At 37.4% G+C, this 21,377-nt stretch overlaps 1 protein-coding gene across 1 annotated transcript in view; it reads left to right on the forward strand.

The window, feature by feature from the left end:
* Positions 1–21,377, forward strand: part of PSMD14 (proteasome 26S subunit, non-ATPase 14) — a 46,696-nt gene that overhangs the window by 1,153 nt on the left and 24,166 nt on the right. The window contains exons 2-5 of the mRNA XM_084265632.1: positions 3,903–3,984; positions 6,744–6,795; positions 20,822–20,893; positions 21,204–21,323. Coding sequence (XP_084121758.1) covers positions 6,748–6,795; positions 20,822–20,893; positions 21,204–21,323 — 240 coding nt within the window. The 5' untranslated portion in view covers positions 3,903–3,984; positions 6,744–6,747. The remainder of the gene's footprint in view (positions 1–3,902; positions 3,985–6,743; positions 6,796–20,821; positions 20,894–21,203; positions 21,324–21,377) is intronic.

The following is a 21,377-nucleotide window of genomic DNA, read 5'->3' on the forward strand; positions in this document are numbered from 1 at the left end:
CTGAAAAATCTGGCAGGTTTGCATTAACCTTAAAGCTTTCATCCCCTGTGAGCCCAAGGTGCAGTGTTTGCCCTGCATATAGGGAGTACACTTGGAAGAAGACTCTGCTGAGAAGAGCACTGTTTATGAGCTTGTGTTAGGGAAACAAGGAAAAGATGTTTGTGTTTGTGAAGAAATCCAGAAATTGGCTTCCAAATGAGTTGCTTCTGAATCACGTGGAGTGACTGACCAACTAGACTTTGTCAATAGCTTTAATGGGAAAGTTGTGTCCTATCAGCTGTCTTAACATGCCATGTCAGGGATATTCATTTGATACCTATGGTTAAGAAAATGAGAGGTTAGAGCATACTTAAAGACTAACATTAAATAATGCTGCAATATAAATTTGACTCACTTCCAAGAAAGTTTATGAACTATCTTTAACAGGCATTATGGAGTATATACTAATAATAGTATATACATCCAAACATTTAGGATGATGGGGAAAGGACAGGTACTTAGGGTGCCTTCAATAAAAGAAAACAGATGTGATGAGTACTTGCTGGAGTTGATGGTGGAGCATGGTTCCACAACAGTTGTGTGTTTACTCCCTTCCCCACTTCTGCAGGTTTCAGAGAAGCTCGTTACTTATATATAGCATAAAATTAAAATTAATTTCATGGGCTTCTGTAGTGGTGTGATTTGTTAATGAGTCTTCACCTGTACATTTGGTGTGGATGTACTTCTTTAGGGGAGTCTACTAGGGTCTGGATTACTTCAGTAATCCCAGTTTAGTAATGAATGTGATAGAATTAGGTTTGCTGTGCTCCTGGAAATCAGAAAGCAGAGTCCAAGAAGCTAACTTGCTTACCTTCTAGTCCAGCTCGGCTCTATTGTGATTCGGGTCTCTACAATACGGAAACATGGGGTTTACAGAACTGAGCACAGTATGAAAGCAAAATAGTCATGTAGCTCTGGACTTGCACTACAGAGACTGCATTCATTTCTGGCATGGTTAAATCTTTCATTTTAATGACCAGATTACGGGGGACTGAAGGTATTTTTTTCTTCTCTTTTCATTCAAAATCTATAGGAAGATAGACTTCCCTACTCCATTGTCACATGTAAAGTCTGTTCTGCTTTTTTTTTTCATTTGATGTTTGGTGACTTAACCTGCAGTGAGGGTTTTTTCCTTTTCTTGGTAAAATGATGTTTCTCTGCAAGATGCAGTTCCTTCAGATGTAGCAGTTTAACATAAAATTGCAGCAAAAACTGTAAACCACTCTTAGTTGTTAATAAAATTGTTAATCCATCTGCTATGTGGAACTTCTCAACAGGTCTCAGGTAGAGAAACTGAGTTACCAAAGATCAAGTGATTTGTGCAAAGTCATGCTGCAAAGTGTGGAGTAAATTGCTGTCTCCTGTGTCTAGCCTGATACACTCCCCGCTAATAGGTCAGTTTAGTAGCCAATGTTTTATCCTCCATGTATGTTGAAGCTAATTTTGATTCTTTTTTTTAAAACAATTTTTTTTACTAACTCAAAAGTTGTCAACCCTGGAGAACCCTCTTTCGTTGAGGGATCACATCATGGAGTGTTAATGCTAGATAAAAATAGTGCACTGTAGTGTGAAACTCATGTGTCTCACGTAAAGAGATACAGTAATTTAAGACTGTGTTTCAAGTCGATTTCAAAATACTTGCTTAAACATGCCAAGTATAAGCACAGTAGCTATTGGTTTATACCTATATATACACATATGTGCATAATGCAATTATATAACTTTATCTCTGTTACCTAAGGAAAAATGTTTTCAGTATTAAAAATCTGCATTTAAGTCAACATTTAAGTGACTTGAAAGTGGTAACCAACAACCGAATGGTGAACCAGAGCTCTCCAAATGGACCATATTGCCAGTTGTTACAGATACTGAGCAGTGGTGTTATGAGCAAATATTAGACACGGGGTTTGAAGAATTTCTATTTTCAAATCAGTGTAGAGAAGTTCTGTGCATACTTCCACTGCATTATTAATAACCACAGACTTCTCCCTTTTGAGGCAGGACAGGTAGAATTAAGTTGCTGTAATGGAGGTTTGAGTGTGTTAAATGCTATCCAATGACCAAACATTTTTAACTGAGGTGTTTCAGTTATGGGCATACACAAGCAGAGAAGCTACTTAACATTTTTAAAATCCATCAGTGACTCTATTGATCTTCATGATGAGTGCACATCATCCAAATCCTGCAGCACACCAAAATACAAGTTTATTATGATGATAACCGGCCTTCTGCAGTTTTTCTGATATGGAGCTATTTGGTATGTGTACTGACTTCCTTGAAGCTTCACTTTAAACAGAGACCTAACTCTTCTGTGCAGACAGAAGGAACTATCAAAATACCTTTTGCTGCCTTTGGAAGGAAAAAGGAGGCAAGATTCACTGTAAACTATCTGCTTACTTGTCTGCATTTTCATATATATATAATCTGTAAAGATGTGTGTGGTATATGTAGGGAAATAAACAACAGGTAGGCGTGTAATCAAAACCAGCCTTTTGCACTTTGCAGCAAAGGGGAGAAATTCTACACTGTAGGTTTGTGTTGTGTGCCTCCCCCAGGGAACCAGCTAAGCTTATGCAGATCTGATTCTTCGCTATCCTTGTAGGAAATGCAGGATTCCTGGAGGCCAGCTGCCTAAACATGAATTGGATTGCAAGTCCAAAGCCACTTGTAAGCTGGTTGCAGTTCTGTTGCAGCCTGTGCTAATGTAACTGCTGGGTGTTTTGCTCATGTCTCATCTGATCTTTCCTGGATCCTCTCTTTGTGCAAAGCTGACAGAAAGGTAGCCACTTTTTTTTTGACTTAGTGGAATCCCATCCCAGCCTGTCAGCACTGAGAAACTCTGATTTGTTCTCGCCTCTAACTTTACTTTGCTCTTATACTTCTTTGAGATGAGGTTCAAAATGGTCTCTGTTAAATTGCCTCTTTTACTTAAAAACCCAATAAACCAACCAAAAAAAAAAAACCCAACAAAAAGGATGAAAAAACCCAACAAACAAAAACCAACCAAACATCCGACAACCCCCAAACCTGAAGACATTCTTTGGGCAGCTCTTGCTTAAGGAATGATGTGACATATAAATGTTTCCTGGAGCCTGAATTAGCATTAGATGCAGTCAGCTCTTCCAAGACCTCTTTTTCTATTATGCCAAGACAACTGTTTCTGGGATGCAGTGTGAATCCTCTCAGGGAAGCAAACAGGGTTAAACCCAACATTTTTGTTCGCCTATCAGTTTACTGCAAGGCTGCACAAATGGCTGTCCTGGCAGTATTGAGAAAGCAGCATCAAGTTGGTAAGCAGCAGCAGCTTCCCCACTGCTCCTTATGTTAACATTGACATTGAAAAAATGTCTATCAAATCATGGCTACAGATCATTTCACAGATCTGTTTTAAAACACTGCACTACACGTGATTGAGTGGATGCAATTAGTGGGCAGTGCTCTCTGGGAGGAGGGTACCATGACTTAACTTCTAAACTGAATGCGAAGCAACTTTCTTCAACCTGAATTCAGGCAAACCTGAAGTTTTGTCACACTGATTGCTGTCTGTACCTTACTTTTGCTTTCTAGCAGTGTTTGAAATTGATTGCTTCAAATAGCTTAAACAGATTATTAAAATTCTCGATTACATAGAAGGGTAACTTGGAAACTTCTTTCAGCGTTATGGATACCTGGGCAAGACATGGTGTGTGCTGCTTTCAACGTACAGTACAAGTGGGAAAATAAAAGCATTCTGTGGGTTATTTTTCAGTGGTGCTTTGTCCTTTTGTAGATCATCAAAGTAACTTTTTTTTTTTTACATGTGCTACTGTTTCTAAATTTTACCGGTTTTCTGCCCTTCCCCTACTTTCTATTTCCTGCTATAGGGAAGAGACCTACTGGCATCATCAAAAAGTGGGAGCTGCTACTGCTGAGTTTGTTCTTTGATCACTTCTTGCTGAGCACCAGGTTAGAGATTCACGTTTGCTTTATTTGTAAATGGTAAACTATCTTAATTATTTGCTTAAGCTGTTTTAAAGTTTACAAAAGCCTTCATTGACTTTATGAATTGAAGTTCAATTCATACATTGAATTTATGGCAAAATATACCATAACCTACTAAACCACCTTCAGTTACAAATAAGAAAGTAAAGTATTAGTTGCTAAAATACTACCCAGAGTTAAGCCACAGAGCTAGTGAAATAATTTGTAGTGCATCTAGAACTGTGTTACTGTCCTGAAAATTTGAACACCTGCTTTCATGTCCTGGCTGTGGTAGTTGGGTGGGAAATGTTACATCCTTCCAGTTCTGTAAGACAGTGAAGTTTTGGTGTTCTAAAACCTAGGAAGTTATGCTGATAAATAATTGTTTTTTAACTAATTTGTCTAATCTGACTTTAAACCAGCAAAATATGCTTCTATAAATGATACATTGTTCAGTTGGATTAGAAACTAGAATAAATATGTAGATAAAATATTAATGAACTAGAAATAACTATTACTTTCCACTTGTTAAAGTGAACTATAAATAGGTATGAGATCTGTTATTCAATATGATTTCTTAAATGTGCATAGGTAGTACACCTCATCCATTTATGGAAGTTATAGGAAAGACAAGTTTTATAGTTACCAATTGCAGAGACTAAGTTTCTTAAAATAAATGTAGAACGATGGTTGATTAAACTACTAAATTTATTATTTTAAATCTACTCAGCTACTCCTCGGCCCTTGTTAGTGTCATAAAAGATGAATCATTGCAGATTTCAATGGAGGAGTATCTACCACAGAGGGGTAAAATGAAGTGTAGTTGGCGTTAGTTTGTACTCGTGACTGTTTTATGTAAGCACATGGTAAATGGCTTCAATAATAGCTTTAAACAGCAACTTAACCTTTCCATGGAAATCCTGCAACTTGATTTGGAATTTATTGTAGTTCAGGATAGAACACACTTTGTGTGCAGCTTTTGCCTGTAATAAGCTTGGTTTCAGTGACTGAAAAGAAAAGCATGACCATTGACCCTTTAATAAACTCCTTTTTAATTCATACAGTGCCAAGGTAGCTTTAAGAAAGTATTTATTGTTAGGGCTGCAGTTGAGTTTGCATGTTCTACAAAATCAAGGGAGTGAATCAACTGAAGCTAATAACTTGTTAGTGCATTAAACTAGGAAAGTGAAATTAGCAAGTTGATCCACTGTGTCTTAGGTATAGTTGTTTGAAATGGGTGAAATTCCATATGGGATTAAAGTAGGAGTTAGACAGTCTAGTTGGTTGGTTCAAGTGGAGCTTCTGTGGGCGTTAACAAAAAGCTTAAAACATTTGTTTTAAACTAAACTGAAATAAAGCCTGATGTATCTAGCTAGTAAAATATTAGCAGATATCAGAAGGAATAATGAGATTATGCTCACCTTCAACATAAAGGCTGTTTATATTCAATATGTAAACGTATTTTTCTTAAGTTCAGAATCCTTTTCTATAATTATTTTTAAAATAAGTCTGTTGGATTAGTATTGTTAATGCTGTCTGATGTTATGTATATAATTCTCTTACATGTAGCTTAACATCCATTTGGAGGATAAATGTGTTTTGGAAATATCATTAATTGCTGTTCTCAACGTGACCTGAACAAGCTTTGCTGTGTTGTACTAAAACTTGTGTAATTAAGGTCATAGTTTCTGATGCTTTACTTTGTATCTTCTATCTCAAATAAAATAAACCAGTAAAACTTGGTGATTTCTGTAAGCTTTGGAAATTACTTGAGTTGCTGAAAGCAGCTCTTTAAAAAGTGTTATTCAATAGGCTCTATTTTATCACTGAGCTTTGTTTTATAAAGCTAAGCAGTTGGAAAAGTAAGCAAGACGAAGGTTTGTTACAGCTGGGACAAAAGCTGTATTTAGATATCCAGAATTAAATAGTAGATTGCTTTCATCAATAGTAACTAAAATGCAGAAAAATAAACATCAGTGTAATTTGTTAGTTGGGCACCTTAACAGTTGTTCTTCTTGGAGAACATTCCTTTCACAGTTGCAAGATAAAAGCTTTTTTTTAAGTACCAAGTTGGTTGCATTGATTTGAATCACCTTGCACTAAAGCAATGCCACATGCAGCACCGGAAATGTATTAAGTGACTGTACTGTCACTAGTGTTCTAACTATATACACATTAAATGTTTACTTTACAGTATTTCTTTTAGTATAATGAGTTCATTAAAAAAAAGCTTTTGATGCTAATTCAGAGATCCATAATCTGCTCAGTGTCTTTCACATGTAGTTTTGATGATAACTGACAAGCTGTAAGTTAATTAGCGCAGAACTTACTAATGAGGATGCTAAAATCCTTACTTTCACGTTTTTATTGATGCTTTCTGAACAAATTGGGGTGAAGTTGATTGTATGTCTAATAAGTTTTAGGCACTTCCTGGATGTAGGTGCAACAAAAAATCCCCCACTTAATTGAATGATAGGAAAGTTTTGAGAAGTTTGACAAGAGTGCTCATCTTCAGAAATGGGGATAACCCAAAACCAAAGCAATAAAACAAGGTCTGTTAATTAGCATGGAAGACAGCTTCTTGAATTAATATGTGGTGTTAATTAACAGGAAGTCTGATGTTGTGTTGTAATTACCACCAATATTTTTGACATACTGAGTGACTGAAGGTGAATTATATAGATAGCAATTTAGTAAACACTTCAGAGCTTGGGAACATTTTTCCTTTGTTTCTGTTTTTCTAGAAATATGGATAGACTTCTGCGGCTTGGAGGAGGTATGCCTGGGCTGGGACAGGTTAGTATATACCTTGTCAATATCTTCTTTTAAGCATAACCTTGTTTGCAGTATTCTTTTCATTATGTTTAAAAACTTAATAAAACAAACAAACCAACCTGCAGAGTTCATGGTAATGCCTGAATCTTGCATACACTTCTATACCATCTCCAGTCTTTGTTATAGCCTGACTGAGGGTTTTCTGTCAGTATGAACTCTTGTGTTTACACTGAGTTTACAGAATGCTTATAAACCTTTCATTTTGTGTCTGAACAATTAAAGTTTGGATTGAAAGGCATTGGAAACACTGAATAAAACCTTTAAAAATCTATATTCTGTAATATGTTTTTTCACAACATGAAGTTTGTTCGAAATGGCTGACCCACTGAGCATACCCACTTGCTCCTTCATAAACCATATGCCTCAGTCCTTGGATCACATTGTGATGGACATTATAGAATACTGAAGTGTATGGAAATTTCAGGGGGTAATTTGACTTGAATTTATCACTTGCAGATAGCTGTAGACATTTATATGTGTGTTTTATTTGTCTTCTCTTGTTTGCTGATGCCCTTGTTTCTGTAACTCCACTCACAGCAGAAAGGCCTCCTTTTTGCCACATGTTGTATGGCTTCTCCCACCACTACAGCAAGTCCTAGTGCTTTTTTGCTAGGCCAATTGGTATGGCCAGCAGTATTAAAAAATCAAACCAAGCAGATCTTGTATTGTGCTGGCTACTGTGGATGCAGGAGGAAAAAAAAAAGGAGCACTTTTGAGGCTTGTAGCAAGAATTATTTCCTCAAGGAAAGGGCTCCAGTGTAATTTCCTCTTTAGTCTTGCCTGGCTGCAGTAGCTGGCCCTTCCCTGCTTTCATTGTATGCTTCTGGGGCTCTGTTCTAAATCGAGAATCCAAATCTTGTTCTTCTGGAGGAATCAGTTGTTTGTCTTGCACTTCATGATGTGTGTGAGTTTCCTTGGGGCATGACTGAAATTGCTAAGCCCACAGCTGCTTCTGGTTGTGTGTAGTTTGTGTCCAGTGTAACTAGAAAAGGAGTGGTTAAGTGCTGAAGCATTTGGTGAAATATTCTGAGCTGATTTACAGCCTCTAGGTGTTTTGCCAAATAAACTGTAAGTTTTGGTGCATAATTTTTTTCCTTTTTATAGCTAAAATTCTATTCACGCTCTCTTAGTGAATCTTCAAGCAGCCCTCAGTTATTTTTAGTTTCACTTTCTTAAACAGTTATTTCTCTTGTTCCTCTGAGCTGCCAGCCTGCTTCATGACTCTTCATTTTTTTAACATCTGCGCAGTCTAATCACTCAAGCTTTCACTTCTTAGTCCTCTCTGAACTTGACGCATATCAAAGCTGTTTTTCAAATTTACAGTTAACTCTCTCTGCTGCTTTCTGAATTTCTCAGCTTTAACTTAAAGCTTGCTAGAAAATTGTGGCAGACAATAGGACATAGCATTCAGAAGCAGTGCTCTCAACTCCTCTGGCAGCTTTGGCCTGCAAAGCTGCTCTGTGTTTGTTTAAATATGGAATTGTCTCTTAAAGGAATTGATGAGTATGTGTTGGATTAAAAAAAGCAGAAAACTGAATTGCTGTTTATGCAAGTTGCTGCTTGCACTAGATGTCTTGACTACTTTTGTTGTCTTTCAGTTTATTGAATCAGCAGGAAGGCTTTTGAAGAAGAATACTTTTTTTTTTTCCTTAAAGTAGTGCTTCAACGGACTTTCAGAGATCATTTCTCAATATTGGTTGATTGGATTACCTCTCAATTTCAATTATCAGAGTGAATCAGATGACTTTGAGGTGGAAAAGAGGAGGCAGGTATTTCTTGGACTTTGTCCTGCTAGGACAAATTGTTTCAAGCAACTATATGAAGCTTTTTGTTGTTCTTACTGCTGCGTTGCAGTTCTGCCTTTTGAAGAATTTGCTTTAAGGTTGAACACAGTAAAAACATCTGTTGAGCGAGTCATTCTTGCTAATGCACGTCTTCTCTGTGTATAGTCTTGTAGGAATAGAAGCATTTTGAAAGTAATTTTATAACCTAGTTAGAGGGATTTTTCTTTTAGCTTAGCAAACTTGGTTACGTAAGATCTGCTAACAGTCTGCTTGGTTTGCTGTGCACCTAATGACCCTGAGCCCGTCTTCCTGTGGCTAATAAACAAATCTTTAAGGAAGTGATCTTAAAGAAATACTTCAACAACAACCTTTCCCTCCAGTAACATGTGGCTTAGCCATTTCATCTCTCTTAGTCTTAGATGGACAAAGGAATGACCTCATTGGGCAGGAGGGAAGAAGAGAAATCTGATAGTTTTTGACATCACATAAGCCATCCCCACAGTGTTTTATGGCAGTGAACTTGGTCATTAACTTTGTGTGGGGGAAGGTACCAGTGTTTAGTTTTGAATTGATAATGTAATAAAAAGATCACCTTCTGTACACTGCTTCATAGAGACATTTGTGTGTTACGTACCTGGTATTGTAGGCATTTGAATTTCTCCTCTCATGATAACCCAGAAGAATGAGTGATTCAAGTCTTTTTAAAAAGATGTGAGATAACAGTTGAAGTTTGAAAATGTTGTGATGTTCCAGACAAAACGCTTATTACTTTAATTTTCCTTCTGTAGTTCATGTGAATTCAGATTTTGGCAGTGGCCTTGTTTTCCTTCTCTTACATGGTTTCTTCTCTTCCTCTTCCTGCACTTTGAGTTGGGGTTTGGGTTTGGTTTGTTCTTTCAGTTATCTTCCCTTTCCTTGGTTCATTGCTCTTGTGCCTCTCCTCTTTCATCACTCTGGAATACAATGTGTTGGTGAATTTCACTGGTGATTTAATACTTCACTTTGTGCATAGCATTGTACATTTGCTACAAATAAGCAGGCTTTGTGGGGTATGTAAAAGCATTCTACTTATGTAGCAGGCAGGAATTTGGAGCAACACTCCTCTTCATTTTGTTCGCTGCACTACTGTTAGCTAGGGAAATCAGTTCCACATATGCCTCTATTAGGCAATCCTACTGGATACTGTTTAAGAGTGCGAGCAAATTAAGTGCTTTTTTAGCAGAGCTCTTTCTCCCCAACACTTTCAGAACAATAATCCTGGCTATACAAGTTGTTGCTCATGCTAACACATCCTGTCTGTTTTTCTGAATCCAGATGTGATAGGAAGCAGTGACATTATTAGTGACACATTTTTTAAATGCTGTTGAAATAATTTTTCATTACTTGATAGATTTTTAAAATATTCTATTACATTGGTCTGTTGGTGCAGACAACTGTTCTAGTGCAATAAATGAAAAATTAAGCTGATTCTGTGTTTCTGAATAAACATATTTGATGGCAAAGGGGAAGGGGAAAAAAATCCAAATGGGAAGGGAGGGAGAGACAGAGAAGTGACCTGTGTCTTATAAGGAGTGTTTACACCTTGACTTGGAATATAGAAAATAGAAGTGCAGATAGCTATTTTATTTGAATAATGGACTTGCCAATTAGCCATCAAGTGCTTCCATCTGTGAAATAGTTGATCAGATGGGTTAGCTGGGATGTTTCCAGATTAGGGCATTGTAAATGGCACTTGAAAACTGTCACTTTGATTATGAGGTTTCAAGCACTGCACTGCTTGATGCTGTGGAACCTTTTTCCCTCATATTGTCATGGGTTTTTAGAACATGCTGATCCCATTTAGTAAATCTATGGCACCGTGGGAACTTGGGAGACCTGCCACTGATCTAAAGTTCTGTTTCATCTGCTGATCTAGCCAGGATGGTTATTAGAAAAGAGCACTACTGGCTCAGTGTTCTGCGGGTCTTCAGAATAAGAGTTGGAGATCTGGCAGGCAAAGGAAGGTCAGGCTCTGTGTAGATCATTCCCAATTAACAATTAAATACAAGTTTTCTTGAGTTACTTGATTGAGCTGACCTGTCTCTTGAAGTAAATGATGTGTTCTAGCTGGCTAATCTGCATCCTGAGATTCCCTATGTAATAAAACCCAAACCACCAAACAGCAACAAAAAAGCCCAACCAAAAAACACCCAAAAGATCTCCAAAACAAAATCTCAAAGCTAAAGCAAACCCAAGCAAACACCACCATTCTCCTCGCGCCCCCCCCCCCCCCCCCCCCCCCCCAAAAAAAACCACAACCAGAAAAACCCCCATGCCATAATGTCTTACTGAAACTTAATTTTGTTAATTGTTTTTTTAAATCAGTTGGGGTTTAGTTTGAAGGGTGCGGATGTGTTGTCTTCAGGGTAGTGATTTTCTTCTGGAAAGCTGTAGAGTGCTTTGGTATCTCTGTACGTTTCACTTGCATGACTTTCTTTCCTTTGTCTCTTGAGTGTATATGCTTTATGTGCTCTGAATTGCAGTGATATCCTATTGCCTGCTCCTCACACACAATTGAAGTTTCAGATACCCTTTTGAGAATTCTCTACCAGGGGAATAAATCTGAGTTATGGCTCTTAAAATTGTGCATCACTTGTGTCATTGTTTGAGACATTCTCAAGTACTAAGTCTATATTTCTGGAATTCCAAGATACCTCCCAGTAGATGAGCAGAATAATTTTCTCAGTGACAGACAGTCTTCAGCCATTAAAAACATCCAATATCAACTCCCATGAAAAGTTCAAAAGACTTAATCAATTGCCTATATTATCTCCTGTAGAAAGTCTCTGTCAGTCTATATTTCCAAAAGAAATTATTTTAAAGAGGTGAAAACCACCTGGTTCAGTTTTTGACTGGGATGAATATTTCATTGCATTGGTTGGTGATTTACTACAGGGCTGTTCAGTCAGAAGATTCATATCAAATTTAAGATACCAGCATGGCTCAGGTCTGCTTACACTGGAGATGATGATAGTTCCATGGGTGTTGTAGGCTTATTTGAAAGTTGTTGGAGATGACTACTGCTGGATATAGTTTTCCTACACTTGAAACATGGTTGAGTGATTGTAATGTGATACATATCCAAAAGTTCTAATGGTGTTGGGAAAGAAAGCCATTGGTTCAGGAGCTGCCATATGATTATACTGCACTACAGTCATACCCCTTACATACTAATCAGACACAAAACTAAAAATAACAAAGCTAGTTGGTTGTGCCTGAGCATTATCAGTTTCCTCTGATCTATTCTTTTCCTATAAACTCTGGAAACCATTTTTAGCTGCATCCTCTTGGCCTCAGATCTTAAACTTCCTTATTTCTATTAATTAGGCAATTAGCTTCACTCTCCTTAATTTAATTGCTAGTGTAGTCCAGCCGACTTTCTCCAGAAGATACAAAAGAGCTTAGACAAGGAAATGAGTGTAGCCATAATGAGAGAGAATGGGTGGGAAAAAGACTAAACAGGAGCAGACATTTTCAAGCCTTTTGCTTTACACTTGCTCACTTCTACTGTTCTTTTCTGTAATCAGGAAACAGACCCCTTACAGGGATCGATTCAATTTATGTCTCTTAGAAATAGTTTCTTCTTTCTGAAATGCCATGCTATTATTAAGTTACAGTGCTACTATGCAACATCTTTGGATGGGGGCTTCTGTTTTCTTCCTGAGGTGTAGAAGAGGCCTCTTCATTTTTTTTTTTTTCTGGAAGTTTGTTCTCACTTCCACCACTTTCTGGAAGTGGTGTTCTCATATTAATAGTGGTGCGTTGGGGCTTTTTTATTTAGTCTTCAGAAAGTTACAAACAGATAGCCTTTTCACATATTGCCACTGAGTCTCCCAGTTTACCTGCTTGTGTCCAGCTCTTCACAACAGAGCCTGTAGGCGTACAGAACTTGGCACGTTCTTTTGCTTATCAAGTGCATCCATTGCAGTGAAAACTGCTCTGCCTTGCAAAGTGTGCTCTAGGGTGACAGCACCCACTGAGGGTTACCTTGGCTTCTTGGCAGAACTGTCTGTAGAATAAGGCAATTAAAAAATCTACAACTGCTAACTTATCTGCATTGAGGCTCTTGATTCTCAATCCTAATACCTTCAGTAATGGCAGTAGGAATAGGTAACAGGTTAGTCCTGGGCTTATTCTGGAGTGTAACTGACTTTTGTATTTTCTGTTTTGCCCGCAGCTTGAGGCTGTGAAAAATAGTAATAGTTCTCAAAAATGTGTACAGTATTACTGAGGATTTGTTTAGTGAAAAGCCACAAGATCAGGAACACAAACCATAATGATGTTATATACTCCTGGAATGATTTGGGTTGGAAAGGACCTTTAAAGGTCATCAGTCGAAATTGTCTTCATGCTCGATAAAAAGGAGTATTAACTGCCATGATGCAGCATACCTTCCCATGCTTTTTTTGTGCATGTCCATGAATTTATAGATTATTTGGGATAAAGGAGGAGGGAATGGTAGAAACTAGGAAAGATTACACTGGAACGGTCCTTTTATGCAACAGTGGTGTTGGGAGTATGGCTATTGCAAACTGCACTAAGGTGATATATGTAAATAATTTTATATTTTGAAGACATATTACTATTAGGTAATAAATGTTTTTTTATTAAAAAATTAGACTAAGTTTAATTACTTTCTGTAAAGTGCATTATAGTAAAACTAAGTATATCTCACATCAGAATAAATTCAACTAGCATTTTTGATGCCAAATCCTGGTAATTTATTTTTTTTAAAATAAGTTTTAAGCCTCAGTCTTAAAGAACATTTTCAATTAAGCTAATGGAAAAAAGTGTGCTGGCTTTTGTAAAAGAGCTTTTAAAATTTTGATAATTTCGGGCAGTTAACTAAGAAAACCATATTATGTTCTCCAGGTATATAGGTTATTCTACATGGGCTCATATTAATGAATTACTGTACCTCTTCTATGAAACTTAGTGCAAGAGAGATTATTGATAGAGGGATAGGACAGAAACATCCGCTAACCATTGGCTTCCTTTCCTTAACTAAAATTCTGCCCAGGTTTTCTTTGGAGTGTCCCAATCAGCTCAAGATTATTTTTGTTGGGAGTTCTGCTTCGTTTAAAAAAGGAAAAGCCAAAGAAACACAAAACCCAAACAAACAAAAGAGCCAAGTAGTAGAGTTTTGGCTCTGCACTGAAGAGGTGTTTACAAACTGATGATCCCAACCCATTTAACCAACTGCTCAAAGCTATACAAAGTTCTGTGTTCTGCAATTTTGGTTTTTGAAGAGGAGGGGAGGTAGGAAATGTTCTGTATGGCTGTTGATGGAGTTCTGTCGTAGATGTGAACCTGGATAAACCTTTTTTAGAAGACAGGATTTTGTGCAACATACTGAGGCAGTTTTTTTATTGGTTTGGGGTTTTTTTTCATTTAAAGCAGCAATTGGTGCCATAATATTTCCCTGGTATCCCTACTCCATTTTGGAGTCTATGAGACTAAACATATTACTACAATTTTTATTTCATCTGACATATGGTGTAACAAGACAATGTGATCCTTTCAGAAATCGAGGCTGTTTGTTGAGACTTATGGTATTTTGTGGTCTGTTATGTATGCTCGATTATAATTGGTATAAAAATGGGCCTAAACATACAAACTGTTTAGACATAATGCTAGCTTCAAAATATAATCCTGTTGACGTGGAACTAACTGTAAAATTGTGTGTGTACTAGCTTGAAAACTGCAATAAAATTTCAAATTGCTACTAATTAGTGTGTGATTCACAGTGCAAAGTGATATATTCTTCCTTTATATGAACTTTAGGGTGTTTTTTTAATGAACAGTATCGTTTTCTCTGCCATGACTGATGATGTTAACTTCCTGGACTGTGGAAAGGCAATGCATGGCTTCTGGGTCTTGTCATGACAATGTTACTAGAACCACTGAGATCCAGGAAAAAGGTTTACTCCCTTTGCCATTTCTAATCTTGCTTAGATTTTTTTGGCTTAGCAATGTGTAAAGAGCACTATGCTGGTCTTGTATTCTTTATGTCAGTATAGCATCAGGTTGTATCACTTCCTGACGAAGTAAAGAGCTGTGGTACCCGGATGAACTTAAAGATCTTATTATTATTATCAGTAATACTTCCGCCTCCTCTGCGTGTTTGCCTGAGATCGTGTCTTCCCTGCAGATAGCATTCAGTAATGTGTTTTCCCTCATACCAAGCTACACACCCACCATTGGCTTTACCGCCACAAAATGGTAGTTTTAAGCTGAGTTTAGGTGCCTGATCTTTCTATGCCTCCTTTAATATGATAAATTGTTATTTTATCAATGATTGTCACTACATTTATTCTCCAGTTGCCCTTCCGCTCCTCCCCACCCCCACCCCCCAATAAATGTCATAATTATGTGAAGCACTTGCTTTGGAGGAGGTAAGAGAAAGGAAATGAAGAAAAAATGTGGAGGGATGAGTATTTTTTTTTAAATTCCAAAGTAATGCAAGTTTGTTCTGTCTTGGGTTTTTTTTTAGTTAATCTTTCTCAATTGTCTTTAGACATAACAGCTGAAAATATGTACTGAAAGGGTTAAGTCGGCATGAAAGAATTCATTTCCACTTTAATGACCTAGCCTTGCTGGGTTAGGACGATGGGGAACATGCTTCTGACTTGTACTTCTATTGCCAATTAACACCTCCTATAACAGGTTGCCTCAGCTAGTCATTGAAGCAGAGGCAGTAGAAATAGTTTACATGCAGCTTGTTTTTCACACTAGTTGTTTAATACTCACAAAATTAAACTATTAAAAGGTTCTTTCTTGCCTTACTGGGAAAGAAATAAACACTATAGCGGTCAGTGTTCGCTTGTGTGTCCTGTGTTCACGTTTAAATTATTCCAATTGTAAAATTAAAGTAGTAACGTTTGTAGCAGTTCTTACATTTTACACAGAAATACATTGTTTGATGCAGTAAAGCTACAATTTGCTCTATGGCACTTCAGTTCACTGCCTTTTTTTTTTTTATTACAGTTGCCCCTGCAAAACTGAGTTTCTTTGTTGAAACAGATGTGGCGTATTTCAAAATCATCTCTTGTGCTATTAGCATGACACCAGAGCAGTGTTTAAAATCCGTTTAAACAATAGAAAATGTCTTAATTTGTGGAACATTTCTCAGATGCTTGTGTAATTAATCAAGTCCACTTTCTATACCTATTTGAATAAATGTAAAATAGTACAAATAAAGAGCAGTACTCTAAAATGACACTTTAGTTCACATTTAATCAGCAGGTATTTTAATAACATAATAAAATTGGCTAAATAATTGATACCAGTTCACACTAAGAGAAAGGTGGAGTAATATACCTAAAAGTGTTAACAAATTTGCTAAAAGGCCTGAGTAGATAACACTTCAAGGCGTGAGTTTTTATCCTGTTAGAATGGCAAATGCCTTTAACACTTCGTCAACAAGGGCTGCCCGAGTAAAGGGCTGCTTTTTGTATTGGATCATCTTTTTAACTGTTTGAAATAAAAATAGTATTATGCATAATTTAATATTACAATGTGATCTTCTGTTCATAACTTGAATGTGATTCTCTTTCCATTACAAGTCTTACTGAGGGGGAAGAGGAAAAAAAAACTTGATAAAATTAAGTTACCACTATTAATTCTGCCATTCCAAACAAAAACAGAACCGGAGTTTGGCTGGGTTTTATGAGGTGGCTGTCCATCAGGCAGCACATTTCCCTCCCTGACAGTGTGTATAGTTGATTCAGAAGAAACCTCTGTTTTCAGTAAGCAGCATGATAACCATGTGTTTTAGACCAGTTTGTTAATTTTAATAATTACTGGGATGCTTGGGAAAAAGAATGCTCAATATTCCTTTCAGTTTCTGAATCCCATTTTTCTCCAGTTCTATGAGAAATTATCTGGTAAGTATGGGCAGGCAGAATGAGGGTGGTGTTTGTGTTTTGGAGTGAGATGGATAGTCTTGCAAGACACTGCAGTGGGAGAAATGCCCTTCTTTGAATACCATAATGTAACGGAAACTGCCAGCAGATCTTTTGCCTTGCAGATACAATTGCTTCCTTGTTTGGGTTTCTGACACCAGTTAATTTAATTTGGTACTCTGCTTCATAAGGATGGTGCTCCTTTGTTAAAGTTGGCAGGCAGTGAAGTTTATGAACAGTGATAATAGCACATGCTGTGGAGGGTCAGTGTAAAATACTTTGCCTCCATGTAGAGATTAGCTAATAAACTCTTTCTTCCTCTTTGCTTCATGAAAGAAATGCATAAACTCTTGTGGAAGACTAGCAGAAACAGGCCAAAGAAATCTCAGAACGTAACCCATAGCTCCCACATGCTGTGTAACTAGCGCACAGAAGCTGTGGCTGTTGCTCCAAGGCTGTGGTAGATTATCAGCCATTTGTGGAAAAGGCAGTGGTCAAAGATGGAAGCGAATTAGTTCTAGTGTCCAAATGCCTGTTTTTCAAATGGCATGGTCTAAACCCAGGTAAACTACATGGAAGAACCATGATCTGTTCTATTAGTTTTATCTATTAAATCTTTAAAGTTTTGGCTTAAGAAGTTGATGAACTTTGGGTATTTCATTTTCTGTAGAAAGACGAGTGTGTGCCAGTAGTATTTAATGTGCCAGTGTAGCTGGTAGGAAAACATGAAACTAAATCTTGTGAAGGTGGATTCTGGGTAGGTTTTGATGTAGGGATGGTTTCCTCTTCAAAATTCCTCAGTTGGTACATTGGAATCATTTCAGACCTCTTTTGGTCAGTTCATTCTAATCTATAGTCAAAACGAAGGCAGGAATGTTAAGTATGAAAGTTAATACATAGAATTGGTACAGTGGGAGGAGTTGTTTCCTTTTCCTTATGATTTAGCTAGTAATTATAAAGGACAACAGAGCAGGCTGAAAGAACATAGAGCAGTCTTCACAAAAGGCATGCCTGTGACCAAGGAAATACTTGTTACGTGCTATAGTTTATAAGGAGACTGAGAATTACTAAACCTACATTATATTTGCATTGTGTACTACCATTAGCTAACTTTAAAGAGTTCAGGTCAATTGGTTGAACTGTGTGATGAATGGAAGCTGATCTTTACTGTCTCAGACATGTGCTTAAAGCGAAAGTGACGTGTGCAGTTACTATCTCCTAATGCTTAGAGTAGTCAGTTGTGTGTATATATATATATTTAAACTTGCTTTTAGTGTGCAAAATCATTCCCAATGAGTTCTGTGGCTTTAAAAATTAAAAAAAGATGCTAATCAAGTTGATTTATACCAATGAAGCATTCCTTTAAGAATTAAGAATGTTTCCTGTGCTGAAAATAAACTGTTGGCTACAGATGCTGCATAAGATTTGAAAACAGAATCTCATAGACTGCCTAAAGGATTGATAAAGTGTAATATTAAATATCCCCTCTTCTGGACCATCACCAAAGTAAAACAAGCATTTGAAAACTACGAGGCGTGTAGAAATAATAAAAGGAAATAAAGATTAGGAACAAGTATAGTAGAGTAAAACCCTGGTTTAGTTCCTACCTTTGCTTAAACTAAAGGTAATTTAGTTGCCTTGTTACAGAAACAAAACGTAATAATGTTTGTCTCTTCTCTATAGGTGTTGAATCTACTGACTGATTTTAAAATGGGAAAAGTTATGAAGAATAATTAAAGTCTTAGAAGTTGTGAACAGGTGTCTACATAGGGGACAGAGACTTGATTAATACCTCAGCTGCAGGGAGTGTCAGTGCGATCCGCTGTCTTAACAGATATTAGAAGTTCCATCTAGGAGAACCATAGGCTGTGGAATAAACTTCAGCTCAAGCTCCTGATTTTTGAGTAGCTAGTCTCAGTTAAATGTCAACATTAGCCTTCCAGAAATTACAAAGCTATGCTAGTTTTTAGGGATTTTTTTTTAAATGCTGTTCTTTATTTTTAAAAAATACTGAATGATGTAATGGGATCCATGCTTACAGTGAAATGTTAAACAAAATCTGGGAGGAATGCAGAATGTGTGTGGTAATCACAGCATGGATGTTATATTTCTTCTAAAGCAGAAGGTTACTGCATTTGTGCTTTTACCCTCAGTTCAGACCTTCTCTGGTCTATTTTAGATAGAAAATTGGAAGAGAGCTCTATGCATGAGTAAAGGGGTTGCAATCAAACTACTTTGTTGTTTGGGGTTTTTTTACTTAAACCCCAACTCACCTCTACTTTATTCTTAGAGGTGATTAAGTGGTGGAAATAGGAGTTTCTGTGCTTTCCAAATTATTAAAACTTGGAAGTTAAAAGAAGATTTAGAATAGACTTAATGTAGGAGAGAGAACAGTGAAGAAAGTAAACTTACACTTTTATGGAGAAAAACCCCATAGTATCGGGAAATGAATCATTTGAAGCTTCATCAAACAATGTAGTTGTGGTAAATTTGGAGTAAGTTATTTGGGTGCTCTGTGCATCTGGTTGTGTGTTCTGAAGAACTGCTCAGAGTTTTTAACTGTAAGTGTTAGAGGACCACTTCTCCACCAAAATATCTCACTGTTGGGCTGTGGCTAGTCAGGGAAATACTTGATGAAGAGGTGGAATTGATTAAAAATGGTGCTTTGGCAAGAATATTATAGGAAGTGAAAAGCTAAACCTGCTGGAAGATTGCTGGTCGGAAAGCCAAAGGGATGAAATAATTAGCAATGAGAAGGGGAAGTGAGAGAGAGCAAATATCAAGAGGTGATGGTCAGCAGTATCCAAGTTGGAAATAAAGGTGTGAGGAAGCGGTTGTGGTTTACAGAGATCTCTGTGTATGTGAGTTTCAAAATAAAGAGATGGGATTCAAAATACAAAGATTGGATCTGGAGCTAGAGAAAGAATTCATCCGTATGGGGGGTATCTTACTGTCTTCAAAGCACTTTGAAGACTAGGTGATGTTTTCTGTGTATAGAAGTGAAAGTATGTAGATTACTATGCAGATTTAATATGCTGTTTACATAAGTTTCTGGCTTTCAGGTGATGGATTGTGTCAATAGCCATGTCTTCTGTTTGATATGGTGAGGACACAGAATGTACTGAGTTTTTCCACTTTAAGTGGCAAGCCAAGAATTTACTCCAAATTTTTCTCTTTTTTTCCTGGTTTTGGTTATAATTGTAGAATCAACGTTCTGATATTACACAAAACCTTTGTGTAAAGGCACCATTTTTTTTTTACTTAATGTGGAGTATTTTTTTCCCCATACTCCACAGTTGCTTTGTTGCCCTTCACTTAGTGCGGAAGTGACTGTTTGTCTTTTCAGTGGAAATTTGTTGTACACAATTTGGTAATAAAGTAATGAATGTACTGTTAATTGGCTGTAATGAGGTATGCCGATACGGAATTCTGCATATAAGCACAATATGTCTCTTGCTCCTCGAGAAAGGGACATTTAGATGCTGCCTCCTGTGTTTTTTCATTTTCTGCAGCGCACAGAACCTGTTTCAACCGATCATTCACACCTGGGACAGTTGTGCTAATTTTTGAGTAACTACTCATAAGGCAAAGAGCAAAGTATTTTGTTCACAGCTTTTCCACCTAGGGATCGGAGGTCCGTTTTTTCTCTCACTGTACCGGTGCATCTGCAAAGTACTCCCATAGCCTTTATCTGCAAGTCCTCTTTAGCTGAAAGCTGATGAAGCAAAGGGAAATTGCTGTTTGTGTTGGTGCCAGTTAATCATGCTAGCCCAGCAGCATTTACATTCACACCACTGTAAGAAACACATAGTTAATTGGAGAACTGGCCGTATTTTACAGCTGACGAAGGTTAGCATCGCGGCAAGGCTGACTAATGGAAACTTGTCTGACTCTTAGCCTGTATGCCTTGTAACAGGTTTGTACCCAGTGCAGTCCTTGCCAGTTTATTATTTGACTGTTGCTGATAAGATTGGTCTTTAGATTGGTATTGTTTTGGGGTGGTTAGAGACAGGGGATGATGGCTGGGTGACTCGTGCTACAAGATAGGTTAGTGAAGGAAGGTGCTGTAAAGAAGTCTTTGGGGTTTGGGTGTGCTTTTTGTTTGTTTGGGTTTGTTTTGTTTGTTTGTAACAGCTGCATCTAACACAGTCACGATTCTGTATGTGTTTTTCTGTAAGTTATGTACTATGGAAGACAAAAAGTGGTTAGGAACTGCAGAATAGCAATGTTGGAGAAAGTAATTATTTATTCTTTTTATAGGGGCCACCAACAGATGCTCCTGCGGTTGACACAGCGGAACAGGTTTATATCTCTTCCCTTGCACTGCTGAAAGTAAGTGTTCTGTGTGTGCTGTGTCTGTGTGTAGCGCTGGAGATAGAGCACATGGCACCTGTCCAAAGTTTAAGGACTTGTGCTGCTTAGGTGCTGGTCAGACCCATTTTTAAAATAAATACTGTTTGGAGGACTCAAAGAAACTTATTATAATTCCTTCTCTTTTGTTGGTTTAATTTTTACTATTTTATAGCTCCTTACAATTTCCACAAGTGCTGTGAGTGGCAAATTAGCTGTAGATCAACAACGGCTGAAAGAGCCATCCCAAGTTAAACTTGGACCTTGTGTTAACATTTGATCTTAATTCCAGATGTTGAAGCATGGTCGTGCTGGTGTCCCTATGGAAGTGATGGGTCTGATGCTCGGGGAGTTTGTTGATGATTACACTGTGAGAGTGATTGATGTTTTTGCAATGCCACAGTCAGGAACGGTGAGTTCTTTGCAGCTAGACCTTGATAATTTTGGTTGGTTGTTTGTTTTTTCC

Source organism: Gallinula chloropus, assembly GCF_964237585.1.
Source record: "Gallinula chloropus genome assembly, chromosome: 5".
In the NCBI taxonomy this organism is placed as follows: domain Eukaryota; kingdom Metazoa; phylum Chordata; class Aves; order Gruiformes; family Rallidae; genus Gallinula; species Gallinula chloropus.